The sequence below is a fragment of the Mirounga angustirostris genome, unplaced genomic scaffold (assembly GCF_029215605.1).
Source record: "Mirounga angustirostris isolate CCGP_5_RB_7025 unplaced genomic scaffold, mMirAng1.0.hap1 SCAF_6, whole genome shotgun sequence".
Lineage (NCBI taxonomy): Eukaryota > Metazoa > Chordata > Mammalia > Carnivora > Phocidae > Mirounga > Mirounga angustirostris.
The window spans coordinates 37,249,055-37,277,042 of NW_026991714.1; the positions used below are offsets into that span (position 1 = coordinate 37,249,055).

At 38.8% G+C, this 27,988-nt stretch overlaps 1 protein-coding gene across 4 annotated transcripts in view; it reads right to left on the bottom strand.

Annotated features, from left to right (window-relative positions):
- Nucleotides 1-27,988, bottom strand: part of INTS7 (integrator complex subunit 7) — a 114,305-nt gene that overhangs the window by 22,588 nt on the left and 63,729 nt on the right. For 3 of the 4 annotated variants that reach the window (XM_064594140.1, XM_064594139.1, XM_045877174.2), the window contains exons 11-17: nt 27,553-27,792; nt 25,403-25,540; nt 24,112-24,318; nt 13,622-13,816; nt 13,008-13,111; nt 11,901-11,969; nt 5,450-5,582 (exon numbers count right to left, since the gene is read on the bottom strand). In XM_064594140.1, coding sequence (XP_064450210.1) covers nt 5,450-5,582; nt 11,901-11,969; nt 13,008-13,111; nt 13,622-13,816; nt 24,112-24,318; nt 25,403-25,540; nt 27,553-27,792 — 1,086 coding nt within the window. The remainder of the gene's footprint in view (nt 1-5,449; nt 5,583-11,900; nt 11,970-13,007; nt 13,112-13,621; nt 13,817-24,111; nt 24,319-25,402; nt 25,541-27,552; nt 27,793-27,988) is intronic. The other variant, XM_045877175.2, reaches the window with a different exon arrangement.

Sequence of the window (27,988 nt, forward strand, 5' to 3'; positions counted from 1 at the left end):
CTCATCAAAAAGGAGAACTACAGACCAATATCCCTGATGAACATGGATGCCAAAATTCTCATCAAAATACTAGCCAATAGGATCCAACGGTACATTAAAAGGATTATTCACCACGACCAAGTGGGATTTATCCCTGGGCTGCTAGGTTGGTTCAACATCCACAAATCGATCACTGTGATACAATACATTAATAAAAGAAAGAACAAGAACCATCTGATCCTCTCAATAGATGCAGAAAAAGCATTTGACAAAGTACAGCATCCTTTCTTGATTAAAACTCTTCAGAGTATAGGGATAGAGGGTACATAACTCAATATCATAAAAGCCATCTATGAAAAACCCACAGCGAATATCACACTCAATGGGGAAAAACTGAGAGCTATCCCACTAAGGTCAGGAACACGGCAGGGATGTCCACTATCACCACTGCTATTCAACATAGTATTAGAAGTCCTAGCCACAGCAGACAACAAAAAGAAATAAAAGGCATCCAAATCGGCAAAGAAGACATCAAACTCTCACTCTTTGCAGATGATATGATACTTTATGTGAAAAACCCCAAAGACTCCACCCCAAAACTGCTAGAACTCAGAAAGGAATTCAGTATAGTGGCAGGATATAAAGTCAATGCACAGAAATCAGTTGCATTTCTATACACCAACAACAAGACAGAAGAAAGAGAAATTAAGGAGTCGATCCCATTTACAATTGCATCCAAAACCATAAGATACCTAGGAATAAATCTAACCAAAGAGGCAAAGAATCTGTACTCAGAAAACTATAGAATACTCATGAAAGAAATTGAGGAAGACACAAAGAAATGGAAAAACGTTCTATGCTCATGGACTGGAAGAACAAATATTGTGGAAAATATCTATTCTACTTACAGCAATCTACACATTTAATGCATTCCTATCAAAATATCATCAACTTTTTTCAAAGAAATGGAACAAATAATCCTAAAATTTGTATGGAACCAGAAAAGACCCCGAATAGCCACAGAAATGTGAAAAAGAAAAGCAAAGCCGGCGGCATCACAATTCCGGACTTCAAGCTCTATTACAAAGCTGTCATCATCAAGACAGTATGGTACTGGCACAAAAACAGACACACAGATCAATGGAACAGAACAGAGAGCCCAGAAATGGACCCTCAACTCTATGGTCAACTAATCTTCGACAAAGCAGGAAAGAATGTCCAATGGAACAAAGACAGTCTCTTCAACAAATGGTGTTGGGAAAATTGGACAGCCACAGGCAGAAGAATGAAACTGGACCATTTCCTTACACCACACACAAAAATAGACTCAAAATGGAAGAAAGACCTAAATGTGAGACAGAAGCCCATCAAAATCCTAAAGGAGAACACAGGCAGCAACCTCTTCGACCTCAGCCGCAGCAACTTCTTCCTAGAAACATCGCCAAAGGCAAGGGAAGCAAGGGCAAAAATGAACTATTCGGACTTTGTCAAGATAAAAAGTTTTTGCTCAGCAAAGGAAACAGTCAAAAAAACCAAAAGACAACCGACAGAATGGGAGACGGTATTTTCAAATGACGTATCAGGTAAAGGCCTAGTATCCAAAATCTATAAAGAACTTATCAAACTCAACACCTAAAGAACAAATAATCCAATCAAGAAATAGGCAGAAGACACGAAGAGACATTTCTGCAAAGAAGATATCCAAATGGCCAAGAGACACATGAAAAAATGCTCAACATCACTTGGCACCAGGGAAATACAAATCAAAACCTCAATGAGATATCACCTCACACCAGTGAGAATGGCTAAAATGAACAAGTCAGGAAACGACAAATGTTGGCGAGGATGCGGAGAAAGGGGAACCCTCCTACACTGTTGGTGGGAATGCAAGCTGGTGCAGCCACTCTGGAAAACAGTATGGAGGTTCCTCAAAAAGTTGAAAATAGAGCTACCCTATGATAGATAGAAAATAGAGCTACCCTCTACTACTGGGTATTTACCCCAAAGATACAAATGTAGTGATCTGAAGGGGCACATGCACCCCAGTGCTTTATAGCAGCAATGTCCACAATAGCTAAACTATATTGAAAGAGCTTGGACGTCCATCAACAGATGAATGGATAAAGAAGATGTGGTATATATATATATATATATATATACACACACACACACAATGGAATATTATTCAGCCATCAAAAAAATGAAATCTTGCCATTTGCAACGACGTTGATGAAATTAGATGGTATTATGCTAAGTGAAATAAGTCAATCAGAGAAAGATAAGTATCATATGATCTCACTGATATGAGGATTTTGTGAAATAAGACAGAGGATCATAGGGGAAGGGAGGGAAAAATGAAACAAGATGAAACCAGAGAGGGAGACAAACCATTAAGAGACTCTTAATCTCAGGAAACAAACTGAGGGTTACTGGAGGGGAGGCAGGTAGAAGGGATGGGGTGGCTGGATGATGGACACTGGGGAGGGTATGTGCTATGGTGAGTGCTGTGAATTGTGTAAGACTGATGAATCACAGACCTGTACCCCTGAAACAAAAAATATATTATGTTAATAAAAAAATGAACAAAAAACAAACATACAAGCATATTTGATTTAAAAAGAAAAGAATGTATGATAAAGAAGCCAGCACAGTATACTGATGTCCAAGGCTTAACACCAAATCCCATGGGGAGCCTCACTGCCTTGTTCTTCCATCCCATGTCCATAGGGTGACTTCCCTGTTCTTGTGGCCATGGGTCCCTAGAGAGTGAGCAATGGTGAAAACTTACTGGAATTAAGATTAAGAATGACTATATAGTTCAACTCTACAGAATTCTGAAATTTTAGTAAGAGTACCTTATTTCAAAAATCCATTTCACAAATTAAACTGAGTTTTGAAACTCCCAGAATAGCTGCAGATGAGAGTCACTTCAGTGAATCTTTGAGGGTTAGTAAAAGGAGTCATAGGCCAGAATTTAAGAGTTCTAAGATATTATAAACATTTATTTATTTAAAACCACTTTATTGAGGTATGACTGACATACAAAAAGCTGTATATATTTAATGTATCCAACTTGATGAGTTTGGAGATGAGTATACAACCTGTGACACCATCAAAGATATTGTAAAGGTCACCCAGGCTAATCCTCAATTTTGCTGATGATGCTGGTCACCCAGACAGGTAACAAAACAAGCTAGAACTAGAACCTAGGTTTCCTGACTCTTAGTTCAAGGATTTGTTCTATTTCACAACGATTCACCAACTTAATAGAAAAAAAGCTACAGCACCATCAGAACACTTGTAACTTTGGGTGACCCAGAACTATTCCTGTTGGTCTACCCTCCCCTCCTCAGTCTACTTGCCCATCAGTGGCCCCAAAGCGCATCAGGGTGAAAACTACTCTACTCTGCTGGCTGCCCTTCTAAGCTCCTGATTCCAAGCAGGGTGCCACCTCGTTGCCTATGTTGTAAACAGTTTTAAACAGTTGGGCATTAAGGCTACACACCAGAAGAATCCACTCCTCACTGGTTTCAGGGTGTTGAACATTTCGTGCCCAATAGACCCATAATACAAATGGCAGGACTATTACTTGAGAAAACCACAACATAGATTCCAACACGTTGGGTCTCTTTCTTCAGGTTTAACTGCTAACACAACATTATTTATCTTCCCGCAACAAGGAACCTGGGAAGCATTTGCAGGGATGTCCTACTGGTAATGGAAGTCTGATGCCAAGAGTATTTGAGGAGAGACACCTCTTTAAAGGATGGACTAAAGTGGACACCAAGTGACCTCAGGCTGTTCCCCAGCAAAAAGGCACCAATCTCGGTTTTAAAAGAACGGATGCAGATTTTACAATTTCCTCCAGGGACAGTGTGGACCGCCTCTGAGGCCACCGGCGCCTGGGGCACACCTCCACAGGTACGTTAGTAGCAGATTACCATCACAGGAAGAGTCTAGAGACATGAAGTCACATATTATGGTTAATGAACCAGCAGGAGGACTAGCAGAGCACCAGCACTCTTCTTTGTTGAATCCGGGACTTTCTAACCTTTGTATTTAATTTAATCTATGTCTTGCAGAGATGTGCATATTTCCTTCAAAGATAATCTTTACACTGTCCCTTAGCAACCAAATCTCAGTGTCAAACCATTCCCCCCATCAATTCAGTTCAGCAAATAAATATTGACAATCATATATGGAAAGCAGTATGTCCAGGAAAGTTCCTGTCCTGAAATCTAATCTAACTCTTCCACAACGCATCTTGCCAATTTCTTCTTAAACACTTGATAAAAGGTGAGAGTACAGTGAGAAGAGTGGGAGCCACAAGAGAGCTGCAGGGGATAGATATCAGCATCTAATGGGCGGGCAGGGCAAGGGCAACTCTCCAAGGTGTAAGTTCACAGACGGGGTCTTATGGACTGAATGTCTTTATTCTCCAAACTCCTATTTTGAAGCCCTAGCCCCAGTGTGTTGGTAACTGGAGGTGGGGCCTTTGGGACGTTATTAGGTTTGGATGAAAAAATGAGGATGGGGCCCTATGATGGGATTAGTGTCCTTATTAGAAAAAAAGTGATCAGAGCTCCCTTTCTCTCCCCGGTGTGAGAACACCATGAGAAGGGGGCCGTCTGGAAGCCAGCCAGAAGGTCCTCACCAGGAACCAACTGGCTGCCACCTTAATCCTGGCCTTTCCAACCCCCACAACTAGGATTAAGAAGTGTCTGTTGTTTAAGCCACCCAGTCTAGAGGGATTTTGGTATAGGAGCCTGAGCTGACTAAGACACTGGGGAATGGCCAGACAGGAAGGAGAAACTCTGGGTGTGTGTTAGTCTGTTATGTGGGGGAAAAGACTGAAGAAAGAGCAAGAGCTCAACACTCCCAAAGATCGCAGAGATTCAGCAGGCTAAGGGGAAGCAGTGCACTAAGGATGTCAGTGGCATCCCCTGGCAGGTAGACGATGAGCCCAGTTCTTTCTGTTTCCATTGGCCAGTGGTTCTCAAGCCCAGTGGCAGGACAGAATCACCTGGGAGCCTGGAAAAAGACTAATGCTTGGCCCTCAACTGCAGAGATTCCAAGTTAACTGGTCTAGAGTGCGGCCTGGGTATTGATGCATTTTTTAAAAAGCTCCCAAAGTGATTCTAATGTATAGCCAGGGTTGAGAACTATTGCAACTTCGGTTGAATTATTAAAAAGGAAAAAAAAAAGAAGTTTTATTTGCGCTCTGGGGGAGCAGATTCGACACATTAATTATGCAGCAGCCACAGAGGTGCCAAGCGCTGCCATGGATTAGCTCATTTCATCCTCACAGCAATGCTGCAAGGCAGGTATGACAGTAACCCTGTTATAAAACAGGCATGGAGAAAACTGGCAGAGAGGTGAATTTACTGAAGTCACAAGGTTAGGAAGTGCCCGAGTTGGATAAAAACCCACTTCCGTGTAATAAAAACTCAATGAACCAAATGCCACTTGCCATGTAAGAAACAGGGGTATATTTCCGATTGAGTGAGTCCACTTCTTCCAAGACGCGATTGTATACAGACATCATTCTCCGCTCATATTCACTGTCAGCGTGGGCAGCTCCAGTAGATCCAGATTCCTGGAAACTGAGGTCAAATCAGCAACAATTAATCACCCAAAATAGTTACCATCTTAATGTCTAAATGTGTCAGGCACTTTCTACATGTTCTCATTTATTTTGTAAAATAACAAAGTAGGCACTGCTATTTCCATTTTACAGATGAGCCAACTGAGGCTTAGAGAGGTTAACTGACTTGCCTTCAGTCACATAACTAGTAAGTAACAAGCCCTAAATTTAAACCCAGACCTGACTTCAAATTATGTAAGGCTAATCACTTTGGTTGTTAGGTAGTAGAAAAATGTTTAACTGTTGCCTCTGCCATGAGGTGAAGGAGACCCAAGACATTTGAAAAGGTAACCAAGCAGTATAAAGCCAGCAGGTTAAGTGCCACATAACCAGTGAAGATATATAAATAAAAGATCAGAATGTGGAGGGAGTGGGGAATGCCACAGAAGAGATGGTTCCTGAACAAACCACTGGGCAAGCAGGATGGACAAGATGTGGAGAGATGGAAGTGTGGTGGGCATTCAGGGCTGCAGAAATGGCATGAAACTAAAGCATGGACAGGGAAGGTGTGGGAATTCAGGGGAGAGCTAGCACACAGAGCATGCTGGGAAAGTTTTACCTAGATTTCCTCTTTCTTCCTCTACTGCCTCACACCCAAAAAGTATTTCTGAAAGTATCTCTAAGTGAGAAAAGAAAGCAAACCTTTTTTTTTTTTTAAAGATTTTATTTATTTATTTGACAGAGACAGAGATAGTGAGAGCAGGAACACAAGCAGCGGGAGTGGGAGAGGGAGAGCAGGCTTCCCGCCGAGGAGGGAGCCCGATGTGGGACTCGATCCCAGGACCCTGGGATCATGACCTGAGCCGAAGGCAGACGCTTAACGACTGAGCCACCGCAAATCTTTTGTATTCTAACTAAACTTCAACGGGATTACTTGAAAATGCAATATAGGTAATTTAGCCACACTGGGCATAAAACTGTTCTTATTCTTCCCTTATTACCCTTTTAACACCTGTGTGTTAAAAGGCACCACTAAGGCACTTCACTTAGGTACTTTATATGGGTTATTCCCTTTAACCATTACAGCCACTCTAGGAGACAGGCATCATTATTTACCTGTAGTTCATGCATATGCGGTTCAGGGAGATGAAATTCCATGCACATATTTCTACAGCTAGGAGTGAACGATAAAGGATTCATCATGTTCATATCTGCCTGGCTCCAAAGCTTTGTTCCCTGCTCTGTACTGTATTCCCTGCTCCGTACTGTACCTTAAGTTCCAATAAGACAAGAACTGAACCTCATTTGTATGACTCTAAGAAAAACTCTACACACAAATAAAGCATAAAGAAATTAAAGTCTTTTATATCTGCTACTAAGAGGGTCTAAATTCAGGATACACTGCTTTACCTACAAAAGCATTCATTTACTTAAAAAATACACTTCATTGAGATATAAGTTACAAAAGCACAGAAATACACCTATTCGAAATACCCCTTTCTAGTCAATTCCCACTTCTGACCCAAGGCGACCACAGGTGTGCTTTCAATCACTATAAATAGGATGTTTCCTGTTATTTCATATAAACAGAGTCCTAAAATATGTACTATTTTGTGTCTGGTTTCCTTCACAGCATGTTTTTGAGAGTCATTCATGTATTTTGCATAGATCAATAGGTCATTCATCTTTACTGCTGAGTAGTACTCCATTGTATGGATGTATGAGTTTAGCCATTCGCCTGTTGAGTGGCATTTGGATCTTTACAGTTTTTGTTATTACAAACAAAGCTGCAATGAAATTTTACATACAAGTCTGTGTGGAAATATGTTTTCATTTCTTATGGGTAAGTAAGTAGGAGTAGAAATGGTCATATGGTTGCTGCCAACAAGTTTCCCAAAGTGGCTGAACTGAATCATTTTGTATTCCCCAAATGGTAGGAATTCAAGCTCCTTCATATCCTAATCCTGGATATTGAAGGTCTTTTTAATTTTAGCCATTTTAGTGGGTGTTAGTAGATATCTCATTGCGATTTTAATTTGCATTTCTCTGATGCTTAATGATGTTAAGTGTTTTTTGCTTATTAGACATTAGCACACCTCCTTTTTTGAAACATCTTTTCAAATCTGTCAATTTGTAAAAACTGTGTTATCTTGAGTTGTGTGTTCTTAATATCCTGAATACAAGTCCTCTGATAGAATCTCCCTGTGACCTGTCTTTTCATTTTCTTAATGGCATCTTTCATACAGCAGAAATTTAAAAATTTAAGTTCAATTTAGCAAATTCTTCTCTTATGGTAACTGCTATCTGTATCCTAAGAAATCTCTGCTGATCTCTAGGTCATGAAGACTTTCTCCAATGTAGTCTTCTAGAAAGTTTGGAGTTTTACCTTTTACATTTTGGTCTGTGATATATTCGGAATTAATTTTTCTGTATGGTGTGAAGCAAGGTCAAGATTCTTTTTTTTTTTTTTTCCCTCCCTATATAGATAACTAGCTATCCTAGCGCCACTCATTGAAAAAACTATCCTTTCCCTATTGAATTATCTTGGCACCTTTGTCAAAAATCAAATGATCACATATGTGAGTGGTCTCTCCATATTTTGGGCTCTCCATTCTACCATCAAGCCAATACTGCATTGTCTTAATCACTACAGCTTTATAGTAAGACTTGAAATGTTTGTTAAGTCCTCTACTTTAGCTTTTCTCCTTTATTCTGCAATATGGCAAATTACACTGTTTGATCTTCTATTGTTAACCTGGTATTCCTGGGATAAAACCTACTTGGTCTTGATGTATTATCTTTTGTATATTGCTGGATTCAATTTCTACATGTTTTGTTAAAATGATTTTTATACCTGTGTTCATGAAGATCTGTTGTTATTCCCTTATTATGGCTTTTAATAGCTATAGGATTTGGATTGGTACTCTTACTTGATTTCTGATATTAGTAATTCGTGTTCCTTTACTGCTCAGACTAGCTAGTATTAACAGTTTTATTGATCTTTTCAAAGAACCAGCTTTGGGTTTCACTGATTTTCTCAACTATTTATTTCTAACTCACTGATCAGTGCTTATATTTTTGTTACTTCTTTCCTTTAAATTATTTTGAGTTAATTTGCTTTCTTTTTCTAGCTTCAGATAAGGCAGAAATTTAGATCACTGATTTTAAACTTTTTTATATTACATAAAAACATCTAAAGCTATCAATTTCCCTCTAAGCTCTGCTTTAGCTGCATCCCACAAGTTTTGATAGGTGGTTTTCTCATTTTCATTGTTTAACATATTTCCTAATTTCCCTTCTGATTTTTTGACCAACTGGGTTATTCAGAAGTCTTATTTAATTTCTAAATATGTGGGGATTTTCTAGAGATCATTTTTGTTAGTCCATTCTAATTTGTCAGATAACATATTCCATATGATTTCAATGCTTTAAAATTTGAGATTTGCTTTCTAGCCTAGCATATGGTTTATCTCATTAAATGTTCCAAATGCACTTGAAAAGAACACGTATGCTGCTGTTGGTACATACAGGTCAATTAGATCAAAATGACTGGTGGTGGTGTTAAAGTCTTCTATATCCTAAGAAATTTTCCAACAAGTTGTTTCATCAGTTACTCAGAGGGAATTGTTGAGAACTTTGTAATTGTGGATTTATTTCTCTTTCAGTTCTTTTTTTTCCTTCGGTTTTTGCTTGATATATTTGGAAGATCTGTTACTTTGTACATAAATATTTAGAATTATGTCTTCTTGACTCTTCTGGTGTTTCTTCTGAATGCTCTCAGTGTTCAATAAGGTCTCTCCATTTGGCTAGTTGGAATGCAAACATTTCTCAGACATGTGTGAGCTCTGGGAATTGTTCAGCTTATAGCTTCCTGGTAATTACTCTTTCCCTAGTAGTTTTTTGCCTGGCCTTGTGGAGTTTCACTTTACGTATGTGTAGCTTAGCACTCAGCCAAAGATTCACAGCCTGTGAAATTTCTGGAGCTCTTTCCCTGGAAAGCTTCTTCCTCTCTCTTATATTCTGTCCTGCAAATTCTAGCTTCTTCTGGTTCCCTGAACTCTGATCCCTATCTCTTCACCATGTTCTGCTTTGGTTATTCCTCCCTGAGAGGCAGTCTAAAAAGTGCCTTCAGGGAGAGGAAAGTAAAGACTCTTGTAGTGTTTACCTTATTTATGTCCCTCCTCTGAGGGATTACATTCCTGAGTTTCCCAGCATGTGAAAACAGTGAACTTACATGTTTTAGCTGTTTGTAATAAAAGGAAAAGCCCAGTCTTACTCTGTTACCGTCGGAAACTGTTCCCTTATGGTTTAGGCAGTAAAATAAAGATTAAGTGCAAAGGAATCATGACAGAGCAAATAAAAAGCTAAGAGTAGAAAAATGCCATGGACAACCATCTCAAAATATTTCTTCTTGATAATTCTAAAAAGGTGGGATGAGGCAGACAATCACATTCATAATTAAGAGACATTTACCCTGTCCTAATCCATATTTATTGTTACTGGCTCAGGCACTATGTTAGGTGCCAGAGATAATAAGACAAGGTCTCTTCTCCCCAAAAAGCTCCTAGGCTACGAAAAAGATAGACAGATTAGTGAAATATTAACATTATGCCTCACTCTTGAGGTTTTTTTGCTGCTAGTCTTTTTTTATTTGGAAGGTGCAGAATATAAAATCAAGAGCAGAAGTTTTAGAAGGACTCCACTCTTTGCAGTTGTATACTATTGAGAATGAAACCCAAAGAACCCTCCTTCAAGGTGCAAACTTTCTTTTCCAATTTTTCCCTGCTATGGAGGGCAGAGGCTAGGGGAATAGGTTTGGAGGATGAGAGGGGAAGAAGAGGAGTGAAAAAAAGTGGTAGGAAGGACAGAGAGTAGAGAATAGCATGTGTCAGCTGGCTGGATAACTCCCTTCACCCCATCCCTGCTGACAATGCACCCAATCTGTTAAAAAGTCAATCAAGAAAAACACTTATACTTATTATGCCAATCAACAGTACAATGATATCTGGGTGCTAAGAAGTAAAATGAGTGTGGCACAGTAAGAAACAGTGTGATCCTCAAAGCAACAATTAATTGGCAAAGACTCTATAAAGTACATGGAGGTTTAAGAACATTTTGAAACTTAAAAGGAATTTTTTTTTTCAAATAAGCCCTGCAAGTCTGAAGAGAAAATGAACACTGATGAAAACAGGATAAAAGGAAAAATAAGCGAATATTATATTAAAATGGATTGGATAAGTGGCGACAAAGATAGCCAAGTGGCTTAGTCTGAAAGTAGGCAGAACTTTAAAACATAAGCAAGGATCTTGCTATTGTCCTGAAAAGAAATGGTGAGTCAATGCTGTAGGGTAGAGAAATTTCACTCTGTTTGTTGATTAATACTCTCTTTGAGAAAGCTGACCTTGGAATCATAGGCCTTATTAATTGGAAATTACAGACAGTTGAAAATGCACATTCCAAAACAGAATACCGTAACGGGAAAAAAAACAGTGGATCATTCTTTAATAAAACATTTTGAATAGTTAATGGGAGAGGAGAAAAGAATATTAATAAAGCAAAAACAAATGTATTTTTGTTTAAGAAACCAAATAAAAAATTCAAGCTTAATTATTAAACCAATTTTTCATACCAAAATTTAGTTATAGTATACAAGAAGAAAATATTCAAATTCAAAGAATTTCTTCCTAGTTATTTTTCCAAGTCAATGTTTTAAAAATAGGAGGCAGTGGGGCACCTGGGAGGCTCAGTTAGTTAAGTGTCCTACTCTTTTTTTTTTTTTTTTAAAGATTTTATTTATTTATTTGACAGAGAGAGAGATAGCGAGAGCAGGGACACAAGCAGGGGGAGTGGGTGAGGGAGAAGCAGGCTTCCCGCCGAGCAGGGAGCCCGATGTGGGACTCGATCCCAGGACCCTGGGATCATGACCTGAGCTGAAGGCAGACGCTTAACGACTGAGCCACCCAGGCGCCCAAGCGTCCTACTCTTGATTTCAGCTCAGGTCATGATCTCAGAGTCCTGAGATCGAGCCCCGCCTCAGCTCTGCACTTGGTGGGGAGTCTGCTTGAGATTCTCTCTCTCCCTCTCCCCTCTAAAATAAATAAGTCTTAAAAAAAAAAAAAAAAGGCAGAAGTAAATAAACAATGGAGTCAGAAAAAGCAAGTTTTGTCACTAGGTGTGTGAACTCAGGCAAATACTAACAAAGTCCTTCTTCTCTGTTTGTTCTTCCATAATACCTCTTCCAAAACACATGTAACACCTCTTCCAAAACACATGTTGTGATGATTAGGTAAGACGACACTGGAAAATGTACCTTAATGTAAACTATTATTAGAAATACCTTGCTGATTCTGGATCCAAAATCAGGGCTTCTATTGCATGAGATATCAGTAAACAGCTCTGCTGCTGTCTGGATTAATGTTAAGGTTTTACATGAAAATAGAGAAATCCATGTAGACTTTGTATTACCTGAATATCAAGTCAAGATGAGGATTATATTTTTAGTTAAGGTAACCATATGTTATCAAATCAAGTGGTTTAAGATTTCATTTTTTTTTTTCCCCTTTTAAGGGATATATGTTGTTTATAATAGTGATTCTTAAACTCTGCTCCAGGAATAGTACTTCAGAGGCTGCCTAATGTGGGAAGGGGGAACCAAACAGCAGGCTCTGTGATTCAATCACAGAAACTGTTCTCTTCTGCTTAGATGTAGGAGTTTCGGTGATAAAAGTTAAAAGCAACACCAAAAATGGTCTGTAGTTACTCCAGAGGTTCTGAAGCTGGGGCTCAAGGGATCTGGTAACCCTCCTGGGACTATGAAAATCTGCCGGGTGTGTGCATAAATGCATTTTGTAGAGGAAAGCGTCCATAGCATTCATAGGTTTTATTTAGAAAACCAAAATGCTAAGCACTACTGATTTATAGGTCCCACAACTTAAAAACAATATATCTCTTCCTTCCTTTCAAAAAGGATTTGAGGCTGCTAATTAAATATGGAGAACTCAAAGAGAACTTAGGGAACCAAAGTGATGACTAAAACTACAGATCACTAATAAAGGTGATGGGAACCAGGGTTTACACCATGAAGAAGACAGAGGTAACACAAGAAGAAAATGGTTTTCTGATGGGAAAATGTGTTGCCTTCTCCACTGTAGCTCAAGTGAACACAAAGTATGCAACACTGGTGGGACCTGGATTTTGGATGCTCTTCCTAGTGGTGGAGAAAGACCACCACTGAGTCACTACTTTTTTTTTTTTAAGCCTCGTTGAAGTTAAAAAGTAAAATTATATTGCTCACACTAGATTTCAAAAGAGAAGTTATTAATCATAATAAATTTGTAGGCTAATCTAAATATACATATTTTTAGTTAAGCATATCTAAAGCATTTACTCTACGTTTAAAAGAATACTTCCAAAGAACAAGAAATACTGAAGCAGCTTAGGATACAGTTCCACATTCCTCAATGTTGCGGAATCAGCATCAAAAGATGCCTGATAAAGATCCCCATATCGGGAAGCAAGGCTTCGGAATTCTTCCATGGACTGTTTCATCTAAAAAGAAGGAGAAGGATCAATTACAAGGAAGATGCTATCATTATTGTATAATGATATACCACAAAAACCAAAACATAAAAAAAACCTATCCTCAATCAAATCCAAAAAGTAGTTCAACCCTTTTCATTTCCATTCCATTCATGCTTATAAACCTTGTTAAATAAAATGAACAAAGATGGTAAATGAAATTCTAAATGTTTACACAATTACAATAATACATATGACATGCAGAAACAAAAAAGCATTGCTTTGTTAGCTTCAAGTTCCACTAAAACAATTAATACAGTTATAAATATGTAGAATCTAGTGAGACATCATCAGTCACTTTGTCATTCTAATAAAACATCAGCCTATTTTTGGCAAGACAGATGAGTTAAGCATTTGATGGTTAATGCCCATTAGTCAAACAGCTGATTTTTAAATTTCAGAATTTTTCATCTCACAACTAACCTCAAAAACCTCTAAAGTGTAAATAAAAACTGCACTGAAAATCAAGTGAAGACACACCTGATTGGAGATGCGACCACACCTCTGAAGGTCATTCCCTAAGGTCATGGCAATTGTTGTGGCAATTGCAGGTGGGGGGCTTGTCTTGAGGCTATTACAAGTACAGATAAGTTGAGAGAAGGCTTGTAGAAGGTCAATCCTGAGTTTTACAAATTCACACTGAAAACTTAAAGGATTCAGTGGTGTACTGGCAGCCTGGGGGAAAAAAAAGATACATATAAGACAAAAGTAAATATAATAGCCAGATGGTGCCACACAAAGTATTTGTCACCGTCTGTGCAAAAGAACAGTAGTTCTAACACTGATGGATAAACACCTACGTTATAAGAGGAACAACGTGGTTTTAAAAAGAAAAACTTACTAGCATCAGCTGTGAAAAACTGTATGTTCCATCAACATTCAGGTTCCTTACTCCCTACATTCACGAAGACCCCACAGCATGTGGGTTGGCTAGATTATCACCAGTAAGATATCATTTGAGGGACACTTCAAGGACATGATCATTCTTCCAAAACCCCCCTCCATCATCACCTTCCTACCTTTCTAACCTGAAATTCTCATCACTGGAATCATTGACAGGATTTTTTAAAGTTGGGAGGGGGGAGGAAAGAAAGATAAGGACAGGAGAAATATGATGCTCGACAGTCACTGTTAAAAAAGCATGTTGCCTCATGGCTGTATCTTTCCACTGTGAGCCCAGATTAATTTTAAGAAGAATTTCTGAGCAGACACGTTAGACCGCACGGAGAGGCTACCAAGGAAGAACAGGTTATAACACACAAATAAGTTTCAATGAGGAAGAGAGGCATCAGGGCTGAGTCTTGGATACCAAAGAGTAGCAGTAGCTAGGTAGATGGGACAAGGAATTTAAGTCAAGCCAGTGTGGGCAGAGAATTAGGACCACCTTTAACTATTCAACAACTACTCTGGCAGAGAACCTAGCATGGTGCTTTCAACAAAAGGCATACCAAAAATTTGCTAAACTAACAATAAATGGAAGCATAGTGAAAATAATTTTCCTCTCTGACATGACTAGCTTAAAACAGGCTGATGCCCTTTGTTCCTTAGATACTACTTCCACTGTAGCCAGAGAGCAAGGCATTTGACTTTGGGTTTCTAGAAGTCAGTTACCACAGTACCATTTGGCCAAGTATCACATACTGACCTTAGTGTACTTCTCTCTACTTTTAAGTGTCAAATGGTTAAGTTCTGTTATTTGGTAGCATTCATATTTTACTCTATGAAATAATTAGCCACTCCCTATATCCTTTATAAAGAACATACATCTGCTCTTGTATCCTTCTCAAATGGCAAGGCCCTTGATGATATATATAAGCTACATATAAAAGAGAACTATATAAGCTAGAGGTAGTAACTGTACTCAATATATTGAATTCTGTGGTTTTCACACTTTTGGGATGCCTGTTCTAATCATGAAACAGCACAGACTAGGAGATTAAAGAGAACATTTTAATTGCTTTTAATTCCTTAGAGATTTAATTTGCTCTTATAAGAAGGTAGATTCCCCCCTCCTCTGCCTCGTAAGCTGCTACCTGCTATTTTTAATTTACTGCTTGTCAGTAACTCTTGTCAGGGATACAAGTAGGTGTATATGATACTGTTCTATAAATACAGTACAGACCATCTGACCAGACAAAAATCCTGGCCATCTTGTCCTAACATGCATTACAAAACTGAAAGAGAAGTAAGATGTAGTTATAATGAGGGAGATATACTGCAACTCTGGATTTATTTTTATTTTATTGATGATAGAAGGTGGAAACTCTGAAAGTGACTATGCATCTTGGATTGTGTTAATGCTGAAGGAAAGCAATGCTAGATATAGTACACATGTTCAAAAGAACATGGAAAAGATAGATTTGTCCTAGAGGCCAAAGACTTTAAAAGGTAATATCATCTGTAAAAGAAAATGTAAAAGAAATAAAATCTAGATTATAACAGTATGAATAATGCCAATGGGAAATAAAAAGGATATTATTTTCTTTTCTTTGTATTGAAGCTAAAGCTTAAACACAGGTTGGGAATCTAAGGTTAGCAGGTAAAGTAAAAATTGTATGTAATTAATATTACCCTTGAAACTTCCTCAGGGAGGAATTATTTTCAATGAATTCAACACAGGCAGGTGAAGGAACAATAAACTCAGAGCTTTCCCTAATGCTCACTCTGGGGTATCAGCTAATTGAGAAGAACTCTTCCCACTATTTGGATTGCTATTTTGCTTTCCCATTATTTAAATGACTAATTTTATCCTTCCTTCCATTTTTTCTCATTCCTTCTTTCTTTCTTTTCCCCTAAACATATAAAGTTAAATCTTTTTTTCTAAAGATTTATTTATTTATTATTTAAGAGAGAGCACACATGTGTGTGCAAGCGGGGGGGGGGGGGCAGACAGAGAGGGAGGGAGAGAATCTCAAGTAGACACCCACCAAGTGCAGAGCCTGATGCAGGGCTTGATATGGGGCTCATGACCTTGAGATCACGACCTGAGCTGAAATCAAGAGTTGGATGCTTAACCAACTGAGCCACCCAGGTGCCCCAAAGTTAAATCTTTATTAGATATGCATATAATGCTACTTCACTGAACTTCTGACTTGTAGTACATATCCAATTTTCTAAATGGAGATACCTAAAGAAACCAACATGGCTAAAAAAAAATTTACCTGATGAGCTCAGTTAAAAAAAAGTGTGTGTGTGCACGCGCGCACACACACACACACACACACACAATGGTAAAGAACATACAACCAAGAATAAACCTAAACCACAGACCTGAAGTCCCTGGTAACCATCATTCTACTTTTGTTTTCATAAATTTGACTTCTTCAGATATCTCATATAAGTGGAATCATATAGTATTTGTCTTCTTGCAACTGGCTGATTTTACTTAGTATAATCTCAGATTTTGAAAGAATAAGCCAAGCATAAAGCAATCGTGGACTAGACTGTTTTAAACCAGCCCTCCTACTAACAACAGCTGTGAAAACTGAATACAATATTAAGAACATATATTTGAAAGCACTAAAGAGCTTATCAAGGCAAAAGGATTTCGAAGCCAAAAATCATCGAGAAATGGGAAATGCAAGGAGGTAAGACTGACATTTGGTGACATTTTCTCCCTTGAGATGTTTGCTAACTTGAAAGCTGCTCCTGAGAGTCTGAGCAGAATTTTCAGCAGTCTCATTAAGACTAGGAGGGGGCTGAGGAAAACACTTTAGGCTTTTGGCTGTAACCTCAAAGGTTAGGAGAGCCCAAAAATATACTGGCCCTCCCAAGGACTGAAGCCTAGCTTTTAATCAGTTCAGTCCTTGGTTGGATTAAGGCAATCTTAGCCTAACTGCCTGCCAAAGGCAAAAAAAGATATATAAGGCTCTGGATGATGTAATCACTGTAATTTTTCATCTATATTTTCCAAAACCAAATAAAAAATAAAGCATACAAAAAAGACAAAATCCTCCAAAGCAAGAGGGGGAAAAAAGTCAAAGATACAAACCACAACAGATCCAGAAAACAGAACATCAGATGCAAATTTTTTTAAATAACTATGATTAATATGTTAAAAGAAATTAAATGACAAGACAGAGAATCCTGGCAGGGTACTGGAAAATATGAAATAACCAAATGGAAATTCTAGAACTGAAAAAAAAAAACCCACAATAAATGAAATTAAGAACTTAGTGAATGGGTTTGACAGCGGATTAGACACAATGTAAGTTATTGAAGTGGGGGGTGCCTGGGTGGCTAGTCGGTTAAGTGTCTGACTCTCGGTGTTGGCTCAGGTCATGATCTCAGGGTCGTGAGATTGAGCCCCACACTGGGCTCTGCGCTCAGTGTAGAGTTTGTTTGAGATTCTCTCTCTCCCTCTGCCCCAACCCCCTTTCTCTCTAAAATAAATAAACAAATCTTAAAAAAAAAAAAAGAATTACTGAAGTGGAAGATAGGTCAGAAGAAAACGTTTAGAGCTAAGAATAGAGAGATAAAAAGATGCGAAGAGGCAGAAGAGAATGTAAGAGCTAAAGAGACATGGTAAAGAGAGTTATCATCGTTCTATCTGGAGTTCCAAATGAGCGAGAAAGGGACAGAAGCAATAGCTAAAGAGACAATGACCAAATATTCCAAAACTGATCAAAGTCATCAAGCCATAGATTCAAGAAGCACCATGAGGGCACCTGGGTGGCTCAGCCATTAAGCGTCTGCCTTCAGCTCTGGTCATGATCCCAGGGTCCTCGGATCGAGCCCTGCATCGGGCTCCCTGCTCTGTGGGGAGCCTGCTTCTCCCTCTCTCACTCCCCCAACTTGTGTTCCCTCTCTCGCTGTCTCTCTCTGTCAGATAAATAAAATTTTTTTTAAAAATAAAGCATTCATAAAATATAAATTGGTTAAACAATTAAAAAAAAAAGAAGCACTATGAACCCCAAAAGGCATTCATAATGGTAAGAGTATAAGCTGGAAACCACCACAGGCAACTTTTGGCAGTATTTATTAAAGCTGAACCTAAGTTATCTCATGACACAGCACTACCATCCAGAAGAAATGCACACCTATACCAAAAGATGTGCATTAAGAGTGTTCACAAATTACTCTTTATTTTTTTTAAAGATTTTATCTATTTATTTGAGAGAGAGAGAGATAGCGAGAGAGGGAACACAAGCAGGGGGAGTAGGACAGGGAGAAGCAGGCTTCCTGCCGAGCAGGGAGCCCTATGCGGGACTTGATCCCAGGACCCTGGGATCATGACCTGAGCCGAAGGCAGACGCTTAACGACTGAGCCACCCAGGCTCCCCCACAAGTTACTCTTAATAGTCCCAACCTCAGATGTTCCCCAATGATAAAAATGGATAAACAGATTGCTTTAACAGTCATCAAAAGAATATCACAGAGCAATGAAAATGAACTACTGCAATATGCCAACAACGACAAAATGAATGACTCACACAAAGAGCTGAGTAAAACAAGCTAGAATCACAAGAATACTGCATGATTCCCCAACTAATGATAAAAAACAAGGCAAGACTAACCTATAGTTTTAGAAATCGAAATAGTGCTTACTTTTGGGGAAAAGGGTGAAGGGAGCATGAACTGGGGAAAATTTTTTTAAAAAACAGAAACCATAAAGGAAGAAAGACCAATAACTCAGACCACTAAGTCTTAGACTACTAAGAATGGCTGTTCATCAAAAGACAGAAAATGGGGGGGGGGAAGCTACAAAATTAGATGATATTTGCAACTCATATAACCTACAAAAAATTAGTATCCAGAACATATAAGGAACTCTTATAAATCAGTAAGACAAACAACCTGCTAGGGAAATGAAAAAACTTCAACTGGCAGTCAACAGAAAAAAAACAAAACACAAATGGCCAAAAATGAAACAAATAATTAATTGTTTCAAGAAAATGAAAAAGCAACTACTGAATGGGAGAAAATATTTGCAAGTCCTATATCTGATAAGGAGTTAATATCCAAAAAATATAAAGAACTCTTATTAACTCAACAGCAAAACAAAACAAACAACAATCTGATTATAAAATTAGCAGATTTGACTAGATTATTCTTCCAAAGAAGATATAAAGACAGCCAACAGATATATGAAAAGATGCTCAACATCACTAATCATCTGGGAAATGCAGATCAAAACCACAAGATATCACTTCACACCTGTTAGAAAGGCCAACAGCGGGGAGCCTGCTTCTCCACTCTCCCACCCCCCCTGCTTGTGCTCTCTCTTTCTAAGAAAGAAAGAAAGAAATTACAAAAAAAAAAGACAAGAACAAGTAAGTGTTGTCAAGAATGTGGAGAAAAGGGAACTCTGGTGCACTCCCAGGTAGTATATTAGAGCAGTATCTCTTTATTATTTTTTTAAAAGATTTTATTTATTTGACAGAGAGACAGTGAGAGACACATTGTGCTGTATACCTGAAACCATTTCTCAAATTACTAATTCAATTAAACATTTTATTTATTAGATGTAATGTCAATCAGAATGTCTAGAACATGCCAAGTGAGGGGAAAAATGTAGAGCAACAGGAACTCATACACTGCTGGGAGGATTATAAATTTGTAAACCATAATAGAAAGCCTCCTGGTATTAGCTAGTCAACTGAAGGTGTACATAACCTTGTAGTGAGAGAGAGAATACAAGCAGGGGGAGTGGGAGAGGGAGAAGCAGGCTTCCCGCTGAGCAGGGAGCCCGATGCGGGGCTCGATCCCAGGACCCTGGGATCATGACCTGAGCGGAAGGCAGACGCTTAACGACGGAGCCACCCAGGTGCCCCTAGAGCAGTATCTCTTAGCAGAGGCAGGAATGTCCTGGGCATTTCAGGAGATTAAGCATCTTTACCCACTGACCGTTAAAGCCAGTAGTAGTCCCCCTTACCCTGTGACAAAGAGAGACATCCCCACACACTTCCAAATTGGAGCAAGGGACAGATATGTAGCTTTGATTGAGGTTTACTGCCCTAGAGAAGGGTTTCCATTCTCAGTATACTAGTTACAGTTTGAACTGAGTTATTTGTTGAAGGGAGTGGTCCTGTGCATTGCTGGATGTTTAGCAGCATCTCTGGCCTGTACCCACTAAATGCCAGTAACACCATGACAAATCATGATAACGAAAAATGTCTCTAGACATTGCCAAATGTCCTCTGGAAGGGCAAAATCATTCCCGATTGAGGATCGCTGTCCTAGAAAAAGCTTTACATATGTGTATCAAAAGATATGTACAAGAATGTTCATAGCAGTACTGTTTTTAACAGCAAAAAACTGGAAAAATTAAAATTTCCATCAACACTAGAATGGGCAAATAAATTGATGTATATTCATATGATGGAAGAATATACAGCAGTAAAACTGACCTACAGCTTCATGCAACAAGATGAATGAATCTTAAGAACATAATTTAAATAAAGCAAGTTGAAGAAAAATATGATTCTTTTTTATATAAAATTCAAAAACAACATAAAATAGTACCTTGCTTAGAGTTCAAAAATGCATGTTAAAATTATAAAGAAAGGCAAGAGAATGGTATACAGAAGATTCAGGATGGTGATTATCTTTGTGGGGTAGGAAATGGTATACAAACATGGAGGAATATGCATGAATTTTAGAGGCAATGGTAATGCCCCATTTCCTAAATATACTAGGTATATCTGGATATTTGTTTTTTTTTTTTTTTTTTTTTTTTTTAAAGATTTTATTTATTTATTTGACAGAGAGAGAGAGAGCACAGATAGAGTGGCAGGTGGAGGGAGAGGGAGAAGCAGGCTCTCCACTGAGCAGTGAGCCCGATGTGGGGCTCGATCCCAGGGCCCTGGGATCATGACCTGAGCTGAAGGCAGACGCTTAACCGACTGAGCCACTCAGGCGCCCCTGTTGTATTTTTTTAATATACCCTCTATACTATATATGGAGATATTCTACATATTTACTATTTTAAAATAAATAAAATGGGGCACCTGGGTGGCTCAGTCAATCTCAGGGTCCTGGGACTGAGCTCTGTGACAGATTCTGCGCTCAGTGGGGTCTGCTTGTCCCTTTCCGTCTCCCCCCCCCCCCCGCCCCAGCTCAGGTATGCTCTCTCTCTCTAATAAATAAAATCCTTAAAAAAATAAATAAATAGGGCACCTGGGTGGCTCAGGTGGTTAAGCGACTGCCTTCAGCTCAGGTCATGATCCCAGGGTCCTGGGATCGAGTCCCACATCGGGCTCCCGGCTCAGTGGGGAGCCTGCTTCTCCCTTTGACCCTCTCCTCTCTCATGCTGTTTCTCTCTCGCTCGCTCTCCAATAAATAAATAAATAAAATCTTAAAAAAAATTTTTTTTTAAATAAATAAATAAATAAATACAATTAACAATCCACCACTGTAAGCAGAATGCTAAGATTGTTCCTCTGCTTCACACCCCACGGTGTCCACATCTTCAGTAATCTGAGTGTGGATGAAATCTGTAACTTGTTTCTAACCAATGGAATACAGCAAAGGTGAGGAATGTTGGGGATATAATTTAGATCCTTAATGAAGTGACTGTGTATCAATCAAAAGGGAGATTTTTCTGGGTGGATCTCTCCTAATCAGGTGAGCCCATTAAAAGACAGTCTTGAAGGTGAGAGATTTTCCTGCAGGCCTTGAAGCTTCCACAAATTCGAAGGCTGTGAGGAAATGAGTTCTGCCAACATGAGTCCAGAAGAGGACCCTGTGCCTCCTTGGGCCTCAGACCAGACTGGCCCTGCCTGACACTGTGACCGCGACTATGACATCATGATCAGAGGAGCCAGCTGAGCCATGCCTGGACCTCTGGCTCATGGGCACATGGGTATTGTCTGGGCTGCCTGCGTGGCCTGCATGGTCGGTTAAGTGGCGGATTCCTGATCACAGGGTTATGGGAAGGAGCCTCATGACAGGCTCTGTGCTCCGTACAGAGTCTGCTTGTCCCTCTCCCTCTGCTCCCCCAGCTGCTCCTGTGCTCGCTCGCTCACACGCACTCTCTCTCTCTTTTAAATAAAATCTTAAAAAAAGGGGGGGGGGTGTTGTCTTAAGTCATTAAATTTGTGGTGATTTGTTACACAGCACAGAAAACTAAAATACTTTTTATAATTTTTATTCTTAAGTAGCAAGATAACTCAATCATTAATTAGTGTTGGGAAATTTAGATACCCGATGTTGCTATACGGTCCCCATAGCACAGAATTTGAACTTCTCCTGTTCGGTTTGGCTGAAGCAGGTAAAAAGCAGAATTCTCACAACTGTCCAATCTCATGTTGGGTCATTCATGTGGCAGGAGTAGAAGGTCAGTCCATGCTCGTATCTTCTCAGTTACAAAGACACAAAGCTACTGTCAATCCACACTTGCCAAATGAATGATTAAAATAAATCTTTAAAAGACCCTGATGGTATAGTACAATCAGAAATGTGGTAAGTTCCAAATGACTGTAAGAATCATACTGCCTTCCTCTCTACCCTACTCTCAAGTAGAGAATCATGTCCTGATCTTCTTTTAATCCTCAAAGCAGTATCTGGCACTAGTAAGTGCTTATAGTCTGCTGAATAAAAGAATTCCATTTCAAAAGGAGGTGACGTAAGGCCCAATAACCTGCCTTAGGTCATAATATGTTAACGGCAGAAAGGAGATCAAGACAAGAGGTTTCTGTCAACTGAGTACTTTCTTTCTATGTTAGAATCAGTCCTTAATTACTGCCAAGCCTCATTAAGTACACATACCACACAAATCATTAAAAGACTATTAAATATTCAACAGGATTTTCATAGTATTAATTTTATCTGCTTTGCTGCTGAGTTTGTTTCACAGTTCCAACCATTTACTGTACTGAATAATAAACAATTTTCTGCTCCACGTGAACTAGAAAATGAAATAATTCTACTGATTGCAACCAGTAATTGTACCTTTTGATTTTCTGAGGCATTTATTAGCCTGATACAGGCAACAACACTCTTTTATCAGAATAATCAAGAGAAAAGAATCACAGTAGTCAATGCTACCCTTTAAGATGGAGAGAAGCCATGCCTATATTCCTGTTTTAAAACAGCAGTTGATCGATCAATCCTAGCCAAAAAAAAATTATACTTCAAAAGATATGTACTGACAGTATTCTGAATATTGTCTCTTTTGTGACATCTGTTTATTCTTTATTCTACTTTAGAGCACTTCTTTTGGGATGGCCCACCATTAAAAATATTTTAGATTATGGGAATAATGTATATAAACAGGTACCAAAAGTTTTATGGTTTCCATCTAAATATATACAATTTTAAAAGCTGTGTGATCATACTTACAAATGTTTAATGTTGACTATATAAACTCTTTACCCTTAAGGGGAAAATAAATCTTTGCATTAATATAGAAAATGCTCATCTTGGGTACAGGTTCTTACTTTGGAATATAACTAATTTCAAGGAAACATAGAAATGTTAATGGTCTACCCTTCTTGCAACCCCTTTACTCTCCTGGCAGAGAAAACAAGAATAGTAGCTGGCTGACTCTTAATTTAGAATAGGAGGATATCACAGAGGGGTAAAAAGTGGGACACTAGCATCCTTGACAATTTCTTCTTTATCTACAAAGCAAGAAACTTTAGCTTCTTAGTGAGTAGCTGCCAGGCATGAAATGGGTTGTGGCGGGGTTTACATTTGATGGTTGGTTCTGACCCAATACCTCTTAGGAACAGGAGTCTGGAAAGGGAAGATCCTATCTCCTACTTATCCTTTCTGCATGGATTCAGTAATCCACCTCATATGTGGTACCTGGTACTTGATAAAAACAAAATGATAAACTTCCATCAATTTATGAATATGAAAAAGTGGGGAAAGGGTTAAGGATTTACTACCATGTCCTATTATTTAATATTGTTAAATGTATTTATCACCAGATTTTTCAAGGTAGTTCAAACAGAAAAACCCACAAAGAAAATTGAGACCATCCTCATACAAGTCATCATCACCAAAGGAGAGTCAAGAGGACTTACTGTTAAGGAAGCAATCCCTTTGTGGTAGAATTTTAAAGACTCAGCAATGCAAGAAAGTGCTGAACTATAGTTCTCCTCCTGCAACCCGGTGAGGCACTGTTCTGCATGTGAGAACTCCTTCAGACTATTTAGCCAGAAGTAGAAATGTTCTGAAGCAACCTGAGTCAGCAAACTCTGATAAAGCTCTCTGGCCATGTCATGGTTACCCTGAAAAAGCGGGGATGGGCACATGATGAGGTTCTCACACTTGAATTAGCTGAGAGGCAGCTGAAAGACAAACTCAAAACCCTTGGATAAGTTTTAACAACCATTCCTCACATTATATAATTCTTTAAGACTCGGTCTAAGTATTTCTTCAGAGAAAAGATGCTGAGCTGCTTTTACGTAACAAACACCTTTAGTTCTTTTCTAAAACAGTTCCAAAGAGAAAATAAATGGAGTTAACTATAACTCAAGTCTAGAATTTTAGTTCAAACTATAGAAAGTGTAAACACTGAGTGTATGTCATTCTGTATGAGCTATTTAGTGGGGCGGGGACGGGCAGGAGACTCCAGCAAGTTCCCTGAAGTGATTATCAGAAGCACTGCACCTGCCTCTGGAAATGACTGGGGGAGGGGAGCTGTTGTGGGGAATGTGAGTGCCACTGAATGCCTGGGGGCCAGGGATGCTCAATATCCTGCAGCACCTGGATGCTTGGGGGTGTTGGGTATAGCAAAGAATTGTCCTACCAATAGAGCTCCTCCTCTATTTGAGAAACGCGGTAAGATGAGAACATGCATTACAATACCTAGAATAATGCTTCTCAAATTTTGCTCTCTGGACTTGTATCCAAAAGATTTCTATACTATCCAAGCTCTATATTTCCTCTCCAACAAAATAAAAATTGGCAGGCTTTCCATATGACTGAGAAGGGAACAGCATACCAAAACTTGCCTCCCTCTCCATGTAAGAATGACAAGGTTGGGGAGAGAGAGGGAAGAAAGATGTGGGGTAATGATAATGGAGGACAGAAATGGTGGGTGGGAGGCGACTGCGGATATGAGAGTATAGGGAAAAATGAAGTGCCACTAATAACCTTCAGCCAGAAAGAGCTCATATTTTTCGAATTCCTGTGGAACTTGCCCCGTAACAACACACATACCATTCTGAAATGAGAAAAGTTAAAAACTTTCAATCCCATGACTAAAACGTACTTCCATATTTATTTTCAGTTTTGACTAGAAGTCAGAATCACACAATCTAAGCTTTGCTATTTTTGCCAACCTGGGTCCTAGAGAAGGATAATACATACCATTCTGGATGCCTGTCTGGCAATTCGGTACACAGTCCATCCATTGGAGACACTTTCAAGCTGCTGTTTAATTACTGCCTTTACTTCAGCAGATAGTGCTTTCTGACTGGCCACAAAAATCACAGTGGCCAAACTCACCTAACATTGAGCAAGAAGTAAGAGAAATAAGGAAAACATGTAATTTTATCCAATGTCACAGATGACTTTACCCAAAAGGGACAAAGCTAGAGCCCATCAAATTTGTTTTCCTTTGACATTTATTAATTTTCCACTTTGAAGTCATTAAGCAATTTATTCCATTGCTCAGAGCATTGTTTACAATAGCAAATAATTAGAAATAATGCCCATCAATACGGGTAGGTAAATTATGATATAATCACACAATAAAATATTATTTAGTAGAGAAATGGGTAAACTAGAGATACACTTATCTGTATAGATGATTCACACAAAATAGGCAAAGACAGACAACATGCAAATGATTTCATGTAGCAAGATAACATTTATATAAAGTTAAAGATATGCAAAATAATACTGCTTATTACTTAAGATATATTCTAAGGTAGTAAGTGTATAACATGCATGGGAATGATGAACATCAAATTCAGGATAGTGGTAACCTCTGGGAGAAGGAAGAAGATATGGTAAGGGAGGTACACAGGGAGGTACAATTCAACTAGACTGGGAATATTTTTCCCTTAAGCTAGATGATGGATGCAAATGTTTTCATATTATTCCTTATGTTTTTTGAATACTATGTTTCATAATTTAAAACTGCCTCATAACAGTACTAACAAAAATAGGATAAAGAACATTAGTTTCCGGAAATGCCGTTTCAATAAAAAATAAACTTCAATAAAATGACATTTCAATAAAAATAAACAAAAAAAAATCTGCTTATTAGTATTCTGAGGCTGATACATACAAAGGTCTGTATATATTGTGAAAACTGCATGATGTTATTCCCATGACCACTGCCACTTGGTCATCAGGGTAACCTTTCCTGATAGGAATGAGATGGGGGCACTCTTTTACACAACGCCCCCTGGAGGATAAAATGTAAAATGGGCTTGAGTAAGAAATCTCGTTTCCTTTTTCCACAAGCCCTAAATTGGGATGACCACAATAAGGCTTACACCGCATTTATGCTTGCTTATTTATTTATTTATTTATTTATTTGTTTGTTTATTTATTTATTTATAAAGATTCCATTTATTTATTTGAGAAGAGGGTTAGAGGGAGAAGCAGACCCCCCGCTGAGCAGGGAGCCCGATGCGGGACTCGATCCCGGGACTCCAGGATCATGACCTGAGCCGAAAGCAGTCGCTTAACCAACTGAGCCACCCAGGCGCCCGCATTTATGCTTATTTAGAATGAAGCCTACTCTTAGCCCTGGAGAACTTTCAACTAAACATTATTATATAGCTTCTGTGCCTTCTGTTTCTAAGCACACACCTTTCTCAACCCCAGGACTATACTGAAATCTAAACTGGATTCTAAACAGGTAAAGAGGTCCTGAATTGGAAAAAAGCAATTTGGGCTAATTTATGGTCACTGTTAATCATCAGGTCTTTAACTTACATTTTTGAAAGTTTATAACAGGGTTTTTAGTTCATTATTTGCTTTGTATAAGAAGGAAAACATTTTATTTTCACTTTGTAATAAAAATATCAGACTAAGGCTTTGCTACACTAAACTGATTTGACAGGGCTTAGGAAGAAGGCAGTTTTAGATCTGCACTAAACAGAGCTTTGTAAATCAAAAGTGGAAATAGTCAAAAGCTCATGGTTCCAATTCTATTCTGACTTCAGCATACTCTTGATCTTACATAATTACTTTAATCTTTTTTAAAAAAAGATTTATTTGTTTATTTGAGAGAGAGAGTGAGCAGGGGGAGGGGCAGAGGGAGAAGCAGAGAATCTCAGACTGGGCAATGAGCATGGCGCCTGACACAGGGCGTGATCTCATGACCCTGAGCTCATCACCTGAGCCAAAATCAAGAGTTGGATGCTTAACCGACTGCCCCACCCAGGTGCTCCAATTACTTTAATCTTTTTAAGTAAAGTCAAACAGTAACATTGACTTCCTAAAGTAATTCCCACTAGACCAGATCTATTCATCCCCAGTAGGTTCAAAAGGCGGCTCTTTACCAGAAGTTCTTGTTGTTTGTCTGTGGCTGATCGTCCGATCACCTTGTAGAGCTCCATGAGGTCCCCAAGCATGCCATCGCCCAGCACTGGCAGCTGCATGGCAATGGCCGCCAGGCAATGGCACATCAGGATCCGTGCAGCATCCTGAGCACTGTGCAGCTGGGTCAACAAGGTCTCAACCACTGACTGGCTAAGGTGAGGCCTGCCCTTGGCCAACTTCACCATACAATTTAGAGCAATCTGCACATTGAATAGAAAATGGACCAGTTATACTGTGAAGGTATTAACTGAAGCTTTAAAGAAAGAACTCAGTACAGTTATTAGGAAAAATCAAGGAATAGGAAAAATCAAGGAAAAGGTCTTTTTGTAGGCATAACATTTTCCTTCATAAGAAACACACCGTGTACTGAGTCTTATTAAGATCTACAAATGTGCC